Source organism: Glycine soja, chromosome 2 (assembly GCF_004193775.1).
Source record: "Glycine soja cultivar W05 chromosome 2, ASM419377v2, whole genome shotgun sequence".
In the NCBI taxonomy this organism is placed as follows: Eukaryota; Viridiplantae; Streptophyta; class Magnoliopsida; order Fabales; family Fabaceae; genus Glycine; species Glycine soja.
In genome coordinates, this window is record NC_041003.1 from 7,755,275 (window position 1) to 7,771,046 (window position 15,772).

At 32.3% G+C, this 15,772-nt stretch overlaps 3 protein-coding genes across 8 annotated transcripts; 1 reads left to right on the plus strand and 2 right to left on the minus strand.

Moving 5' to 3' along the window:
- Positions 1 to 1,489: 1,489 nt before the first annotated feature.
- LOC114384896 (lipid phosphate phosphatase 2-like) lies at positions 1,490 to 10,509 on the plus strand. Of its 6 annotated transcripts, none has more exons than XM_028344741.1 (10): positions 1,490 to 1,651; positions 1,865 to 1,936; positions 2,050 to 3,771; positions 8,586 to 8,810; positions 8,907 to 8,994; positions 9,102 to 9,211; positions 9,300 to 9,390; positions 9,554 to 9,772; positions 9,868 to 9,895; positions 10,040 to 10,509. In XM_028344741.1, the coding sequence occupies exons 2-9, from the start codon at positions 1,865 to 1,867 to the stop codon at positions 9,891 to 9,893; spliced, it is 2,553 nt and encodes an 850-aa protein (XP_028200542.1). In that variant the 5' UTR covers positions 1,490 to 1,651; the 3' UTR covers positions 9,894 to 9,895; positions 10,040 to 10,509. The 6 variants fall into 6 exon arrangements, with proteins under 6 accessions (XP_028200542.1, XP_028200526.1, XP_028200551.1 ...); XM_028344725.1 differs by having other exon boundaries at positions 9,554 to 9,742; positions 9,836 to 9,895; XM_028344750.1 differs by having other exon boundaries at positions 1,511 to 1,651; positions 1,878 to 1,936; positions 9,554 to 9,742; positions 9,836 to 9,895.
- A 482-nt stretch (positions 10,510 to 10,991) lies between these two features.
- LOC114370126 (keratin-associated protein 21-1-like) lies at positions 10,992 to 11,372 on the minus strand. Its single transcript, XM_028327413.1, has one exon. It carries the CDS (start codon positions 11,370 to 11,372, stop codon positions 10,992 to 10,994), a length of 381 nt encoding a protein of 126 aa, XP_028183214.1.
- A 1,460-nt stretch (positions 11,373 to 12,832) lies between these two features.
- Positions 12,833 to 13,375, minus strand: LOC114384931. The gene has a single exon (XM_028344777.1). It carries the CDS (start codon positions 13,304 to 13,306, stop codon positions 12,893 to 12,895), a length of 414 nt encoding a protein of 137 aa, XP_028200578.1. The 5' UTR covers positions 13,307 to 13,375; the 3' UTR covers positions 12,833 to 12,892.
- Positions 13,376 to 15,772: the final 2,397 nt, after the last annotated feature.

Sequence of the window (15,772 nt, forward strand, 5' to 3'; positions counted from 1 at the left end):
GGCCTATATGAGTTTAAATCAAAGCAATTTTGTACCGGAGAGACATAGCTCAAACAACATAGCAATTGCGAAATATCTCTTCTCAATATGAAAACAAAGAAAGGACCACAATGGGGTAATTAACATTAAAATGGATCTCGTGATGGCTTATCACATTTCTTCATTAATTCTCTTATTTGTTAAATAAAAAATATTAAATATTAGTTATGTATTCTCGTAGTGTATATTTTGTTCAAGTCAATATAGAGTAGTTAAAACTTAAAAGAAAGACAAACTTGTCGATCTTAACAATAAATGGTCATTATCTAAACTACGTTAAGTCCTTTATTATTTTTATTTTATTTTATTATTCCATTCTAGCAGGAGACTTTTGTTTATAAACTTGGTCTATATAATTTATATAGTCTAAGTTATTAAAAAAATGATATATTGTAGTTTTATGTAAAATAATACAAAATTATACGTGAATTTAAGTATCAATGTATATCGAAAAACTAAAACAATGATATGATTTACACCAAGTATAAAGAAGAGATTTTCCAGTAACATATCGTGTTGGTTGGGATAGGTCATCTTTAAATATTAATTTTAGCCACTTAAGAGACCCAGTTTGATGGTCTTGCATCTGAAGATGTGGCCGATAATTGGGCCAATGATTTCTTGTGGCAAAGCTATTACCTTTATAGCTAGAAACGACTTTAGAACATGTGACAGATTGATACAAGAGAGAGCCTAAAGCTATGACAAAAAGTGAAACTCTTCTATTGCAGATTATTGTCGTTTCATTAATCTTCAATGCGGTTAATGGTTTTGACAGCATTCATTTAAATCTGATGTTCATTTTCTGACATTCCCTTTATTACTTATACTTACTAGCTTTTTACTGGATTTTTTTTTTTATCGTGTGGTAGGTATATAAAGTATGTACTTCATCAAAGAATTTTAGGGTGATTATTTTTAATAGAAGTTCTTCTTTCAATCATATATTTTTCCTTAAATAGTATGTTTGAGTCTAGTTCTAATCAACACAATCAAGAACAATTTTCAAGTTTATAAACTTAATTACAAACTTCTAAAATAGAAGAACATAATTAAAAAAGTTTAAATAGTATTGAAATATAGATTAATTAATGTAAGATTATTTCAAATTAACTAGTAGTCTGGGTTTTTGGTTCTAAGTATATTGATGCATTAAATACTTAAAATAAAAGTTTTATATTAAGAGAAATACTTATAATCTATAAAAGAAATTTAGGGAGTGAAGAGATATTCGAATAGAATTAATTGCTCTAGTGTTGAAGGACAAGTCTTAATGATAGCACAATTTTCAATTTTTTACTAGCAAGGAAGTTTACAACTACTATGAAACAGACAAACCAGTGAAAATGAAAAGTATGTGGTCCCAAGAAATATTTGAAAAATCAAAAAATTGGGACCTGAGAATGTAAGGAAAAAAATTATAAAAAATAAGAAAGGGACAAGAAGCGATGTGTCCACTTCCAATACCAGCCAGTCATCGATACTCCCTCCCTCTTCTTGTTACATAAGTTCTTGTTTAGGCCATTTGAGCATAGAATTCTCAATCACAATTTTAATCTTACTTTTTTTTTTTTAATTTTACCAGCTAACCAGCCATCAAGCACACTCCCAGGTATGCACTTGCTTCCTTTGTGATGTTTTCATATATATCACTGTTTAGAAGTCATGTCACATAATGTTTTAGTTCAGGTAACAGAATTTGTTACATGTTGGTGTTTAATTGAAACTGATGTCTTAGGATAAACTAAAAAAGAACAATTCTGATTATCTGAATTAAGCTTATAGATAGTATTGGCAACATTTGTTAATACCTTAGAAAAATCAGATGGATGGTGCAGAGCTTGGTAGCAAAAGAGTTGGATCAGTTAAAGCTGCTGTTAACTTCTATGATGATAAGGTATGTTTAGCTTTCAGATAACAGAAGCAACCCTCTCTTGTGTATTTAAAATTTGTGAACTATTGAGGCATTCTTTTAGTAAATCTTTATTTTTTTTCTCTCAATATCCTCAGAAGCCCTCTTCAAGAACAAGGGAACTCCACAGAGCAAGAAGGGATATTGGAAGGTACAAAGAGAGCAAATGGACTGCAGAATCTGTAACAGCTCAAGCAGAACCTGAGCTTTCGAATGCGAAGAAGACAGCAGAACATCTTTCTTCTATGATTGAGGAGTCAAGTTACAAGGCAAAAACACAAATGATAGATGTAGAAAGCCTAGAGAAGAGGGGGAAGAGCCAACACGGGGCAATTGTTGTTGCAAAGAGAAATGAGAATTATGAGTATGCACAAGTCATGAGAGAGTTGGAATATCTCAAAAAGGAATTGTTCAAGCTTAAGCTTGATGTGGCTTCTGTGATGGATCAGAAATCCAGGGCAGAGAAGGAAATTGAAGCATCGAACTCTAAGATGTTATCATGTTTAACAACTGCAGAAGAGCTTAGAAGGGAGATTGAGGAGGCCAATGAGGAGCAAGTACTTGCTGAACTAGCTAGGATCGAGGCTTCGAAAGAACTTGCAGATATTGAGGCCCAGAGAGAAAAGGAAGCAAATCAATTTTCATTCAATTTGGAAATTGCGAGGAGAAAGTTGAAGGAGGCCATTGAAGAGATTGATGAGTCAAAGGAGCTTGAAATGAAATTGGCTGTGACAATATCAGATGTTGATTTCTTGCAGAACGAGTTAAAGTCAGTTAAGGATATGAATAAAAGGGTTCAAGGAGATGGGAGTGTAAAGCAATTGGAAGGAATTTTCAGGAAAGGGGAGGAATCAGAATACTCTATAGTGTTACAAACTATAACGGAAGAATTGGAGGCAGCTAGGAAAGAATTAGCTTTGGTTAGAGAAGAAGGTTTTCAGTTTATGGCCTCTATGGATGTCATAAGAAATGAGTTGAAGCATGTCACTGCTGAGACAGATCGGTTGAAGAAGAAGGAAGGGAAAGTGGACTCAACAGTTCAAAATCTCAATTCCAAGATTTTGAGAGCAAAATCTAAATTAGAAGCTGTGTCTGCTGCAGAGGAAAAGGTGAGATCTATAGTCATGAGCCTGTCTCATACTCTTGAAAAGCTGAAGACAGAAACAGCAGATGCAAAAAAGGAAAATGAGGATGTAAGCCAAGAGGTTGCAGCCAGCAAGGAAGAGATTCAAAAAGTTGAGTTTGAGATAGACATGACAGAGGAAAGATTGCAAGGCATCATGCAAGAGCTGGAAGTAGCCAAAGCATCAGAAGCTCTAGCCTTAGAGAAGCTGAAAACTCTTACTGAGACCACCATGAGAGAAAGAGCTTTAACAACACAGCATAGTTCCATGATCACTATCTCAAAATTTGAGTATGAGTATCTAACAAATCATGCAGCCTCAGCACAAGAAATTGCTGATAAAAAAGTAGCAGCGGCTGAGGCATGGATTGAAGCTCTCAAGGCCAGCGAGAAGGAAATACTGATGGAAACAAAAATAGCTCAAAGAGAACTCAAAGAAACAAAACTGGAGCAAGAACAGGAGGTTTACACGAAAGAGAAGATGCTTTCAAGAAGAGTAGTTAGTAGTAGTGAGGAGTTTGACAATTGGCCAAGAAAACGCGAGAAGAGTTCATCCAAGAACTTCCAGAGAGCCATGTCTAGAAAGAGCATCAAACTTAATGGCACTATAACTCCTGCAAGGGGAGCAAAGTTTCAGAAGACTGCTTCACCTGCAGCTCGGCATATCAGTCCTTTTACTATTAAGAAGAGAAAGAAGGTAATACCAAATTTGACAAAGCTTTTTAGGGGAAGAAAAACACTAGGGATACATAGTGAAATTAAATAGAAAAAGTGATAATTATGGCTCTTGATATTTATCACTGCTAAAATTTAGAAGCAGGGAAGAGTGTGTGTGAGGCAACATATCTATTAGTGAGTGTCATGTAATTCCCATCACAGAACCCATGTTCTCACTATGTCCCTTCTTCCCTTCCTTTTAATATTATCATTCCCACCTGGCTCGAGTGTTTTTCATCATTGTCCCATCCATAACAACGATAAAGGATTTTACTACTAAAACAATTTTTATATTTTTATTTTGGAATTGTAAAAAATAACTGATAATTGATTATTGGTGCATGTGTGGTGCTATTTAGAATGCAAATATTTTTTTTTGTCCTTCGAGGAAAAGGGAAGGATAGAATATAGAATCCAAAATATCCAACTAGCTATTTGTAAGAACTTAATACCAATGAGCCATCATCTCAATGTTACAAAGGGGTTTTATTATGTGTTTTGAAAGCAAAGAGCAGTTCCATTTGTTCAACTTGGAATGCTAAGTATAGGATTTTCTTTCTTTTACATCAAAAGTGAGATATCTTTTGTTGTTCCATTTGTTCAATCCTAAAGGCAATGTGTATGTAAAATGTTTTAAGTCAAGCCTTAACCTCATCACCTTAAAACAAAAAAAAAAACTAAGCATAAGAACCAAAAGTAACTATCATGTTGATTATATGGCTTTTGTCCATGATGTATCCTAAGTACAGAATAATATCATTGATTACTCAGTTCTCCCCTGCAACTTTGGTTAACAAGTGTCTGAGACCAGTTGTTAGAGCTGATGTTGATGGGTTGTATAAGAGTATTGTTGATTTAGACGAAGATTATTGGACAACACAGGAAATAAAGAATAAACTTGTTAATCCTGTGGTTGCTCCACAATTCAAATTAAGCATTCAGCCACTCACAATTTACCATGCCCCCATTCCAGAATTATTTTTGTGAAACTAAGCAAAGAATCAACAGCAATTATAAAATAGAACTTACTTCATGGTATTTAACTTGCACATTTAGGAAAGTAAACAGAGGCGATGAAACATGGACAACTGAGGAGTTGGTTGATCCCATATTTGAGTTAGGAAAAAGTAAAGGATTTGTAAAAGGACCAACAATGCGCATGCCAACTGATGATTTGGTTGTGACGCCTATGTCATCGGATTGTGTTTTATATTTACTAAACCGTATGAAAATTCCTGTTACTCAACTCTTTATTTTTTTATTTTGTTTGCTTTAAATTTGCAGTAGTATTACCTTAGATTGCTTTAGTTTTACCATGTTGGTGCAGGGTATCAGCATACTACAAGCATCTCTGACCTCAACATCAGCCATAACAACTGGTTTCAGCCACTTTTTAACCAAAATTAAGGAGGAGAACTGAGTAAACAATGATATTGTTCTGTACTTAAATGCATCCTCCTGGTCAAAAGCCATATAAACAAACATGATAGTTACTTGTGTTTTTTTTTATAATAATTTTAGTTCTTTTCTTTTATATTATGGAATACAGCATACTCAATCTCATTTTAGATTTTACTGTTTATACACATGATCACTTGTCGTGCTGCTTGCTGGATCACGAATTTTTGTGTGTTTTGCTTGAGAGAAGGGATGCCGCGTATTCTCTACTTTTAAGCTTTTCTGATTTCAAAATTCTTAATTTAAAAGTTTAAAATTAAAAAATGATTGAAGCTGTAGTGGAGTCTTATCCCAAAACAGCTTCAGTTTTCCCTTCACCTTAAACCATATTGCTGTTGGATCCAAGTAATGTCTTGTATTTTTTTTTTTTAAAATACTACATAAAATAAAATTGATACTTCTTATATTCGTATCGGCCATGTATTAAAACCGTATCGGTGTCCGACACAAATATGACATCTTTAAAATTTGTCATTTTAGTATATCAAGGCTTCATAGACTAAATCTTGCAACAAAATAAAGGAAGGAGTAAAATAAAAAAAAACCCTGTTATTACTACCATTTACCAAGAAGGATGAACCCGTACTTAGCCAATGAGTCGGCCACTTGGGTGGCCTCCTCATAGATATGACACCATAAGAAGATGCCACCTTGCCTATAGTATTATTTTGTTGATTATAACAAATAAAATAATATTTAACATTTATAATTCAGTTTTTATATAAAATCCAATTCTACTCTTAACAGTTACTTGAATAAACTCTAATAATAGAAACTCATAAAAATAAGTTCTTATTTCCTAAATTTCCCTCTAAGAAGCCCTAACGATCGCTGTGTTACTGTGTAAATGTATGGAAACCATTCCCCTCTCTATTGTAACTTTTTCATTAATAAAAGTAACTTTAGGCAGTTAAGACTTGAAAAGAAACTCCTTAAAATGTATATGTACTATGTTAAAGTAATACTCGAAAGTTAGAAAGTTTGACGAATAAACAGACAAATACATGTTTCCATATGCCAAAAATAGAGTCCTTAACACCTGGGTGATTCGTATAAGTTTATCTAAACACCAAAAAATGCAATAATTTAGGAGCCGCTTTAATTTCCACCACCTTCGCTTTGTTTGTCTTATTTTTTCACATCATCCATAGAATAGTAATTTGTATAATGTGATTCGTATAAGTTTATCTAACCCAGTTTCTCTGTCACTTCATATTTTGTCGTGTAGACACAAATTGCTATTATTCTCTGCAAACCCTTCCCTTTTCACTTCTTTTCTAGCTCTCATTTGATATTCCCAATCTTTCTGTCTCTATTTATTTGAATGGTTTTCCTTGCTTCACACTATGGCTTCTTGGTGGGATTTAAGACCCTTCTTTCGTTTTCAGTCTGTTAGGACCCGATTTCAGGTCTGCGCTTTTTTACTACCTACTCCTTTAACTCTGGATACTGCTTTGAAGCTCAAAAATTAAACTTTTGAAGCTGTATTAATGGTAATAAAGTTTTGAATTGATGGATGGATCTGTATGATAATTGAAGTTTTTAAACCATTTAATTGATTCCCAAGATAAAGGTAATGGATTTTATTCATATTTGTAGAGCTTTTATCCTTTCTTCTCTTGATCAGAAATCAAGTTAAATGCGCACAATGTTCTTGTTCTTTGCTTCTAAGTTAAGTTGGTGGCATAATGTTTGTCTTCCAAAACAGAACATGTAGATTTAGATATGCTAATTTAGTCAACTATTTGTGTGTTCTACTTGTGATTACAGCCATGCCCATACCCATCATTTGTATTTGGTATTAATGTTTTTTTTTTTTGGAAATTCTATGCCCTGCTTAGTGCCTTGGACACATAGGCAGATATTCTATAGTAGTAGACTGGGAAAAAAGGTCACAGTTACAACTTCTAGGAATTGGACCATAGGAAGGCCATGAATGATTTAGGCTAATGCTGGCTTGCTGTTTTTTGGATCATATCAGTTCATTTAATTTATTGCGTCTGATTTGACAAATGAACTCTCTTGTCTTTGGCTCGTAACTCTTGAACTTATCTCTTTCATGTTAACCAATGCTTCACCCTCACTTAATCCCTTTTTTTTCTCTTTAGATAGTTGCATTGTGCCTTCTGGTTCATTTGTACTAAAGCAGGCTGTGTAATTTGTTTTTTATTACTATTGTAGATTTTGTTTTGTGGTGATTTTCCAGAATCCTAAAATTATTGGTCTTTGTGTTTGATTGATGTTTACATTCTTGTGATGAACAAGTGCTCTTGCATACATGTAGCCAGAGATGCTGACATTCCTGCTGAATAAATATATTTAAAAATTCGGTAATATTTAAAATGTTTATGTGTTAGACATATAAGATTTTCCAGGTTTCTGATTTGGACATTTTGCAGCTTTGTTTAACTTTAACATATATCTGTTGTGTCTATGAACAAAAAAAAAGGGGGCCAAAAGTTTCAAGAGACAAAGCAAATCAGGGTATTTTCATGGTATTTGTCCCTGATATTGCTTTCTTTGGAGTGACCTAGAATTTATCAGGCAGGAGGCTGGGGATCTCTTCTGTTACTGGTGCTCACTATTCATCCATTAATTTTCCATTGATAGACACAAAGAATGAAGAGGTATACAATTTAATAAGATTTTTCTTAATAACTGAAGGAGATTCTTCAGGCTTGGCCATTACGATATTGGCTCTGAAGATATTATGAGTACATGATATGTTTCAAGTATTTTCTTAAACAATAAAATGAGGTGGAGGGATTGAAGTAATATTTAATGATCATTTAAGAATAAGAATACATGTTCTCATATCACATATGTCTGTATAACTGGCATTTAACAGTCTCTTCTCTACACAGCTTTCTGTCAGCAGTTAACTGTTGTAAATTACCAGTTTATAGTTGAATCAGGCTGTTCATAATGTCATTTGAGCTCCTTGCCACAGAGATAGGAATTAAGCAAAATGCATATTGATTTTTAATAGAGATGGAATTCCCCCATTTAACACCATCATACATTTATACTGTCTTTTCTCTTGCTCATGAGCTGATGGACTTCTGTATTTTCTTTAAATGCTATTATTCACATTATTTTGATGAAACATATCTACTAGGTTGTCTGTTGTTAATTGCATTACCCTTGACCCTCGTATTATTAGTATGAGATATACAGCATGGTAACAAGAATGAAAATTTTCAAAAGGATGACTCTTATTGAATTTGATTGTTTTGTTATGTAGACAAGTTGGACATCTGCAGGTGTTTGTGAAAGAAGAATTGAACATCTTTCCTGACAACTCCTAATCTAAATTGTGGTTTTTGTGTGCTGTAGGAATTCAGGACGAGGGAAGTCCAACTTGGTTCACATACTGTGAGTTCTCATGGATATGCAGTTGCGAGAACACACAAACATGATTGGCTCATTCTCTTGCTCCTCGTGTTGATTGTTATTGGCCTGTACGTTATCCATCCTTTCCATCGCTTTGTTGGGAAGGATATGATGACTGATCTCAAATATCCCCTGAAGAGTAATACAGTTCCTGTATGGGCGGTTCCTGTAAGTTTACTGGTTCAGTTATAGTATGTGATCTTTTTATTCCTTGGATAATTACATTAACAAGATTCTTGTCATTTACTATTTTGTTATGGTTAGATTTATGCAGGTTTATTGCCTATAGTGATCTTTGTTGTTGTCTATATTCAAAGGAGAGATGTCTATGATCTTCATCATGCTGTGCTATGTATTAAATTTTAAATACCCCTCATTTATTTAATTGGTAGCAAGCATATTCTATTTGTTGAAACGACACTGTTGGAGACAATAACAGGAAATTGTTTGCTGGCACAGGTCTATTGTTCTCCATTTTAATAACCTCAGTATTTACTGAAGCCATAAAAAATGCAGTAGGTCGACCTCGTCCGGACTTCTTCTGGCGATGTTTTCCAGATGGAAAGGATGTATGTATTTTAGGTGTTCAATTCATATTTATCAATTATGTTGATTCTTGACAGTGGGCATACTTAATGATTAATGGCTTGTTGTTAGGTTTATGATAAATGGGGAGATGTCATTTGTCATGGTGACAAAAAGGTCATAAAGGAAGGATATAAGAGTTTCCCAAGCGGCCATACTTCATGTATGTAGCATTTAGTTCATGTGTTATTTGTACAGAGGTCTACAAAAAAGACTGGCTTTGTCATGCTCATAATGCATGGTGGAATTAGTTTAGCTCATTCAAAGCATGTGTACTCAAATTTCTTTTTAGTTGTTTGTTTTAAATAATTTCAATTTATGTGCAGGGTCTTTTGCTGGTCTGGGTTTTTTATCATTGTACTTATCTGGAAAAATAAAAGCATTTGATCGCAAAGGTCATGTTGCAAAACTTTGCATTGTTTTTATGCCACTACTTTTTGCATCACTTATTGGCATTTCTCGAGTTGACGACTACTGGCACCACTGGCAGGATGTGTTTGCTGGAGGTCTTTTAGGTTGGTGTATCCTTACTATCACAATTAGTTGTAAGTTAACTACTTAACACTGTTGTTGCCACTTGACTCACTACATAATATTTCGTCTTCCAGGGCTTACAGTGGCTACATTTTGCTATTTGCAGTTTTTTCCTCCTCCTTATCATTCTGAAGGTTTGCTTCAATGCAGATTCTATTAGATGACTCATTCTAAATAATTTTCTGTCAAAAATTAACCGAGTTCATAAGTTTTTTTTCCCAGTTATGAAGTATGGTGTGAACCTTTTGATGTTCTAGATATATTATTTTTCTGTGCAGGCTGGGGTCCTTATGCATATTTTAGGATGTTGGAAGAATCACGTGGTATGACCCAAGTTCCTACTGTTCAAAATTCTGGTCAAGAGCTGTTAGCAGAGGCTCAGGTTGAGAGCCAAGAGGAACAAGGTCTCCATGGGTGTATGGGGTTAACTTTATCACGGGATCATAATGCAACATTTGATGACGTTGAATCTGGGAGGGGATAAAGTCTGTACATTTCATGATCTTGCTCACTGTAAAATGTAAATCAGATGTTAGTTCATATCCTAGGATTTTAACCAGTACATAAAACTAACACATTTTGTTGAATAATTGTTTCCATTCAGTCACTAGTGTCTCTGGAAACTTTGAAGCGTAGTTGTTTGTAAGAGTGAGGTTTGGGACAATTAACCTTTGTTATTTCAATATTTTGTTAATATGTTGACATAAGAAAATACGAAATCTCTAGAAGATTGCCATTTATTCAAACACATTTTTGGATTAATTATGTAAGATTGTTCTATTTTGATTAGAAATGCTTGAGTTTTAGACAGGCAAATGTATTAAATATTTGGAATTTGGAAGGAGAGCAAACATAGTTGGCGAAGATGATTGTGAGTATTTATAGGTGTGGAATAATGGCGGCTTAAGTGCTTTTCATAAGCAAGATTTATGGTTTCAGTCAGAAATAGTTGTAAACATAAGCTACTCTTTGACTGTTAAATATCAGCTTGGTATTCCAATTTCCAAACGTTGATTCCAAGAAGAAAATGCTGACTTTGCTCATGTGATTGCTATTTCATGGATTAAATCAAATCAAATAAAGCATCTTATATTATAAATATGGTGCGCCGTCAGACAATCAAATGTGACAATTTTCTCCACGACTCAACAACCAATGAAGAAACTAAGCATAGAGTAAAAAGAAGAAGAAAAAAAATGAAAAATGCAACAATACAATATTATGAATTGATCATATCTGAATAACAATTGTGTTTTGGGGATCTGAGAAATTTTTCTTGGATTTTCTAGACTTACGGGTCCGGAAATTAAAATCGTATCCAATGCCTTGGCCGAAGCCGAAGCCGACACCAACTCCACAACCCATTCCGAGACCAAAAACGAGGTGCATATGGTTGAAGGGCCAGCCTCCGTAGCCGAAGCCACCAACCAAACCCAAACCTATTCCGGCGCCGCATCCGATGCCAGCTCCGAAGCCAGGACCCAACACTGATGTTTGAGGTTTGGGGGGTTTGTTGTTTCCCAGGAACTTGGTAACTGAGAATTGTTTTTGGTTGTTGTCGTTGTTGGCATTCCAGGTCCAGAAAGAGTCAGCATTAGTTCTGCTTTCCATCACTTTTGCTTTGCTCACTTGCTGCGGCTGCTGAGTGCTGATGGATGGATAAGATTTGTCAACTCTGCAGGTTTGGGTATCAACTTTTCTTCTTATGGCACGGGCCCATAAATGTATTTGGTGCTCCTGTGCTTAAATTTTAAACAAATTTCTTTTATATATTTTTTAGTTTAATATTTATGCTTTAGTTTTATGATAAATAACTATTTGAATTATTTTAAGAGTCAATAAAATTATCATACACAATGAGCCGTGATTAGATAATTATATAAAAAAAAACATATAATGTGTATAATTTTTTTCTGATATTTTTATTTATTTTAAAAAAAATTATTAGTAGTACTTTTTATGAGTAATAAATACTGGTCTCAAATATATAAGAAGAAGAAATGTAATGTTAAGTAAAAAAGTTAATTAATTATATTTAATTGTATCAATCTCATTTAAAAATATTTTTTTTTGTCAATTAACTCTTCATTGAAACTTGATATAAAAATAAGAAAAAATCATTAAAATTAGCAATTCAATTAAATGATGAATATTTTAAATATAGTATTATTAAATAAAATAAAGTTAGTTGAAATTTTTGTATATTTGAAACTAATAAAAATATTTTTCTTATATTTAAGATGAAAAGAAATATGTATTGTGTAGTACTACACTATTATTATTGTATATGAAAAACTCTATTTAAGTTGTATTTATACACCCTTAAAAAATTCATATTTATATAGGTCATTTTATAAATAAAAAGAAGAAGATGTTTGATAAACATTTAATATGTTATTCAACATCTAGAAAGAGAGAAAGATATGTATGGTAGAGTTTATGATGTAATAGGAAGAAACAGATAGAAAAAAAAAATAAAAAGAATTGATTAGGTGTTTAAAATAAAAAATAGTTTGTGTATCATTAATCTTTTATAAAATAATTTGTTTAACTCAACATAAAAGTTATATTTTTTTTTTGTTTTCATCTTGAATGTGTTTGAGATTAAATTCGTTGTGATTCCATACTATGCACATTTACCATTTATATAATTGTGCTAGTTAAGTAATATGCTAAAGTTATTATAGATTAATAATATCATATTTAATTCGTGCGGATAAAAAATATAGAAAAACAAAAAAATGTTTTTATTGAATATGTTTTTTTTTAAAAAAAATTGAAATTTGTGGAGGTGAACTTAAACAATAATGGGAGTGAGAATAAAACTTTATTTTTATTGAGAACACATCCCCCACGGTCCCCATCCCCCACCCCCACCACTTCCGAAACAAAAGGAAATCTACATGAAAAGAAGAAATAACAGAGACGAAAATTGAATTTGCTCTTTTTTCTTATGATCAGTTAATATTTTTTTCTTATTTATTTTTATTTTGCTCTTTTTTCTTATGATCAGTTACTTTGGTTTGAATCTTATTTCTATGTATACAATTGAATGAAAGAAAATCTCAAACTAGAAGAAAGAAAACATAAAATTAGAAGTTGTAGGATAACATGAATAAGATAGAACACAACTACAAGTACATGGGATGAAGTTCATAGGAAGCAACCAATGTCTTAGAAATCTCAAAAATGAGCCTAGCCTCAAATTCATCACTGGAATAACCCTTATACACTTGACGAGCCTTTGGAATCCGTTTCACTTCAAAGATGTTATCACTGTTGATAGCACCTACGTTCCTTGACAGTCTCAACATAAAGTTCATATAAGCATTCTTGAGCTTTGTCAACATCTTCAATGGTGATCTCATCACCCATCTAAGCCTTGGAATTGCTCTGACCCTCCAATTCCTACGTGGGCCTCTCAACCGGATGATCGCCATCTTCCTTCTAACGACGGTGGTGCCTCCGTGGAGACGCCGGTAGCGCCGCCTTCTCAGGTAGCTCTTTATGCCATCGTAGATTGACATAGGAGATAGTGACTCCATTTCCTTGTTTTGAATGCCTTGAAATTGGAAGTGGGAGTGAATAGATTGTGCTTGAACTTGGCTTAGCCATTGAGCAAATTTATAAGTGAGAAGTTCTTGCTCTAAAAATATTACATTTAATTTAATAAAATCATTGGTAGTGGAAAACTTAACTACACATGTTGGTTGTTGAATTAATTAAGATAATAAAATCATAGACCATATATCAATATTGATCACGTACGATTTTGTTTCAATATTATATAAACGGCTGCTTTAGAGAAATAATAAAAAAAAAGCCAAAAAAGTGTTGCTTTGACCAAAGATGTGCGTGTGATGTGAGTGAACAAACATGACAAACACAGTATTTTCCTTCCCAGCTTCCTTCAAATATTATGTTGGAATATTATTTATTAAGACTTTCAACCAAGGAGAAAAACGCAAAGGCATTTTCATTTTCATTCTGGTCATCTTCAGTTTCTGTTTTATTTCAAAATATTGGGTGGTTAATTAAATTTGATTTTAATAGAGATCCGAGTCAAGTGAAGTACACTTGATTAGATTCAATTGGCTTGCGACTGAAGGAAAATACTTAATTTTTATTTATTGTTTCAATTCATTTATGAATATGTAGCAGGAGTATGAAAAATTAACAAGTTTTAGCTCATTTACACTTGGATGTAAAACTATTTAACCTTGTTAGTTACATATGTCTTATTAGATATTAAAAACAGTTTAATTTGTTATATTGAGTATTATAAAAAAATAACCGAAGAATAAATCATTATTTAAATAATATTGGATCAAATAAATTTTTAATAGAGTTATTATTAAAAAAAATATTTGTTTCTATATTAGGATGACTTTTTTTCTTGAAATGTAATGTTCATCTATCATACAATGACATTTGTAAAGCTAACTATAAACAAGACACACAAAATATATATAAATATATATTTTGTATTTGATTATAAATAACTTACCAGCAAATAACTGGCAATGTGCATGTAGATTTGAATTTAAACCTTTTGTTCAATAATGTTTTATCTTATTACTAAATAATTAACAGATCTTAATTAGCAGGTAATAATTTTTTTTGGATAATAAAAGTGATAAATTAAAGTAGGAAAACATACTCAAACTACCAGACAAGGTACTATTAACATACTGAAACTACTAGTAGATGTTCATTTAAAGAATTATTCACAAAAATCTAATTTGTATACTGAATACGTCATCACAAAGATGAATTTCAACTATCCTAAAGAAAGGAAATAGCTATCAGTGATTACGCCACTCTTTTAGAAAGACAAACAGTTAGAGATAGTTTGAGCCTTTGAAAGCGAAGATATATATTTGTAATTTTGTATGTACGAACGATATGTTCGGAGAGCATGAAAATTGTCATTCCTAATACTTGCAATAAACTAGAGTGGTAGTAAGATTATTTAAACCTGTAAAAAAAGTAATATTATTTAAAACACCACTCGACGTATTTATGTAAATTAACGGAAGACAAAATAGGTGATTCATGATTGTGAGGTGCACAAAAGAAAAAGAGGTAGATGTCAGTGCTTACGTTACTCTGAAAAACAAGTAAAAAGTTTTTTTTTCCGGAGTATCATATTTTATGTTACAAATTAATAGTTTTCGGATTTCGTATTAAATGTTTAAATAAATTATTATTTTTTACTTAAATTAACATATGATTAAGAAGAAATTTTATGGAATGAAAGTTATATTTTTAATATCTTTTTTTAAAATGGTTAGTTTTATATTATATAAGACTTTTCACAAAGTTTAAATTAAATTGAAAATCATTGGTTATTATGATTATTGATCGACATGGGCAACAACAAAACAATATTTGTGGTATCAAAAGTCAAAACAAAACAAATTGGCTTTCCGTCCCCTTTTTCCTTTAAATCTACCCAAAATTTAAGTGGTGACTTAAATGTGAATTTCGGATGAAATATATATTATTTAAAAAGTAACAGTAAAATTATTTTAAATTAAGATAAATATATTATTTTAAATATAAATTGAAATAATTAACATAATTGGCCGTAATTATAAATTAGTTAATTTATAAATATTCAATTATATTTAATAACAATTGAAGAAACTTACCGTATCTTTAATGGAAGAATCCATTTTGGATTCTTAGACCACTTTTTGTGGGTCATAATATCAAATAGGATGCAAAAACTTTTGTCCTTTTTTATTCAAGTGATAGGATTTAATTTAAGTTCCTGGATTTTACTCTTGCACATAAAAAAACAACAAAGTCTCTATTTTCTCTCAAATGACATTAAAAGTGATATTTTTTAAAAAGGAGGAGTTGGTGGGAGTTTTTTCCCCCTAGAATCCAACCTCTAGCATAAAGATCTCTTGAGCAAGAATAGTGGTAGATTTGGTAGACATGAGTTCTTGAGCTCAAAAATCCACATTAAAGATGTTTTTAGATATTTAATCAGAAAGTAGGCA

Excerpts from the sequence above, each read along its gene's own strand:
- LOC114370126 (XM_028327413.1), bottom strand. The coding sequence starts at position 11,372 with ATGGAAAGCAGAACTAATGCTGACTCTTTCTGGACCTGGAATGCCAAC.
- LOC114384896 (XM_028344725.1), top strand. The coding sequence starts at position 1,865 with ATGGATGGTGCAGAGCTTGGTAGCAAAAGAGTTGGATCAGTTAAAGCT. Across the intron at positions 9,391-9,553 it reads CCCAAGCGGCCATACTTCAT|GGTCTTTTGCTGGTCTGGGT; the intron begins GTATGTAGCATT and ends ATTTATGTGCAG. Across the intron at positions 9,743-9,835 it reads GTTTGCTGGAGGTCTTTTAG|GGCTTACAGTGGCTACATTT; the intron begins GTTGGTGTATCC and ends TTCGTCTTCCAG.
- LOC114384931 (XM_028344777.1), bottom strand. The coding sequence starts at position 13,306 with ATGGAGTCACTATCTCCTATGTCAATCTACGATGGCATAAAGAGCTAC.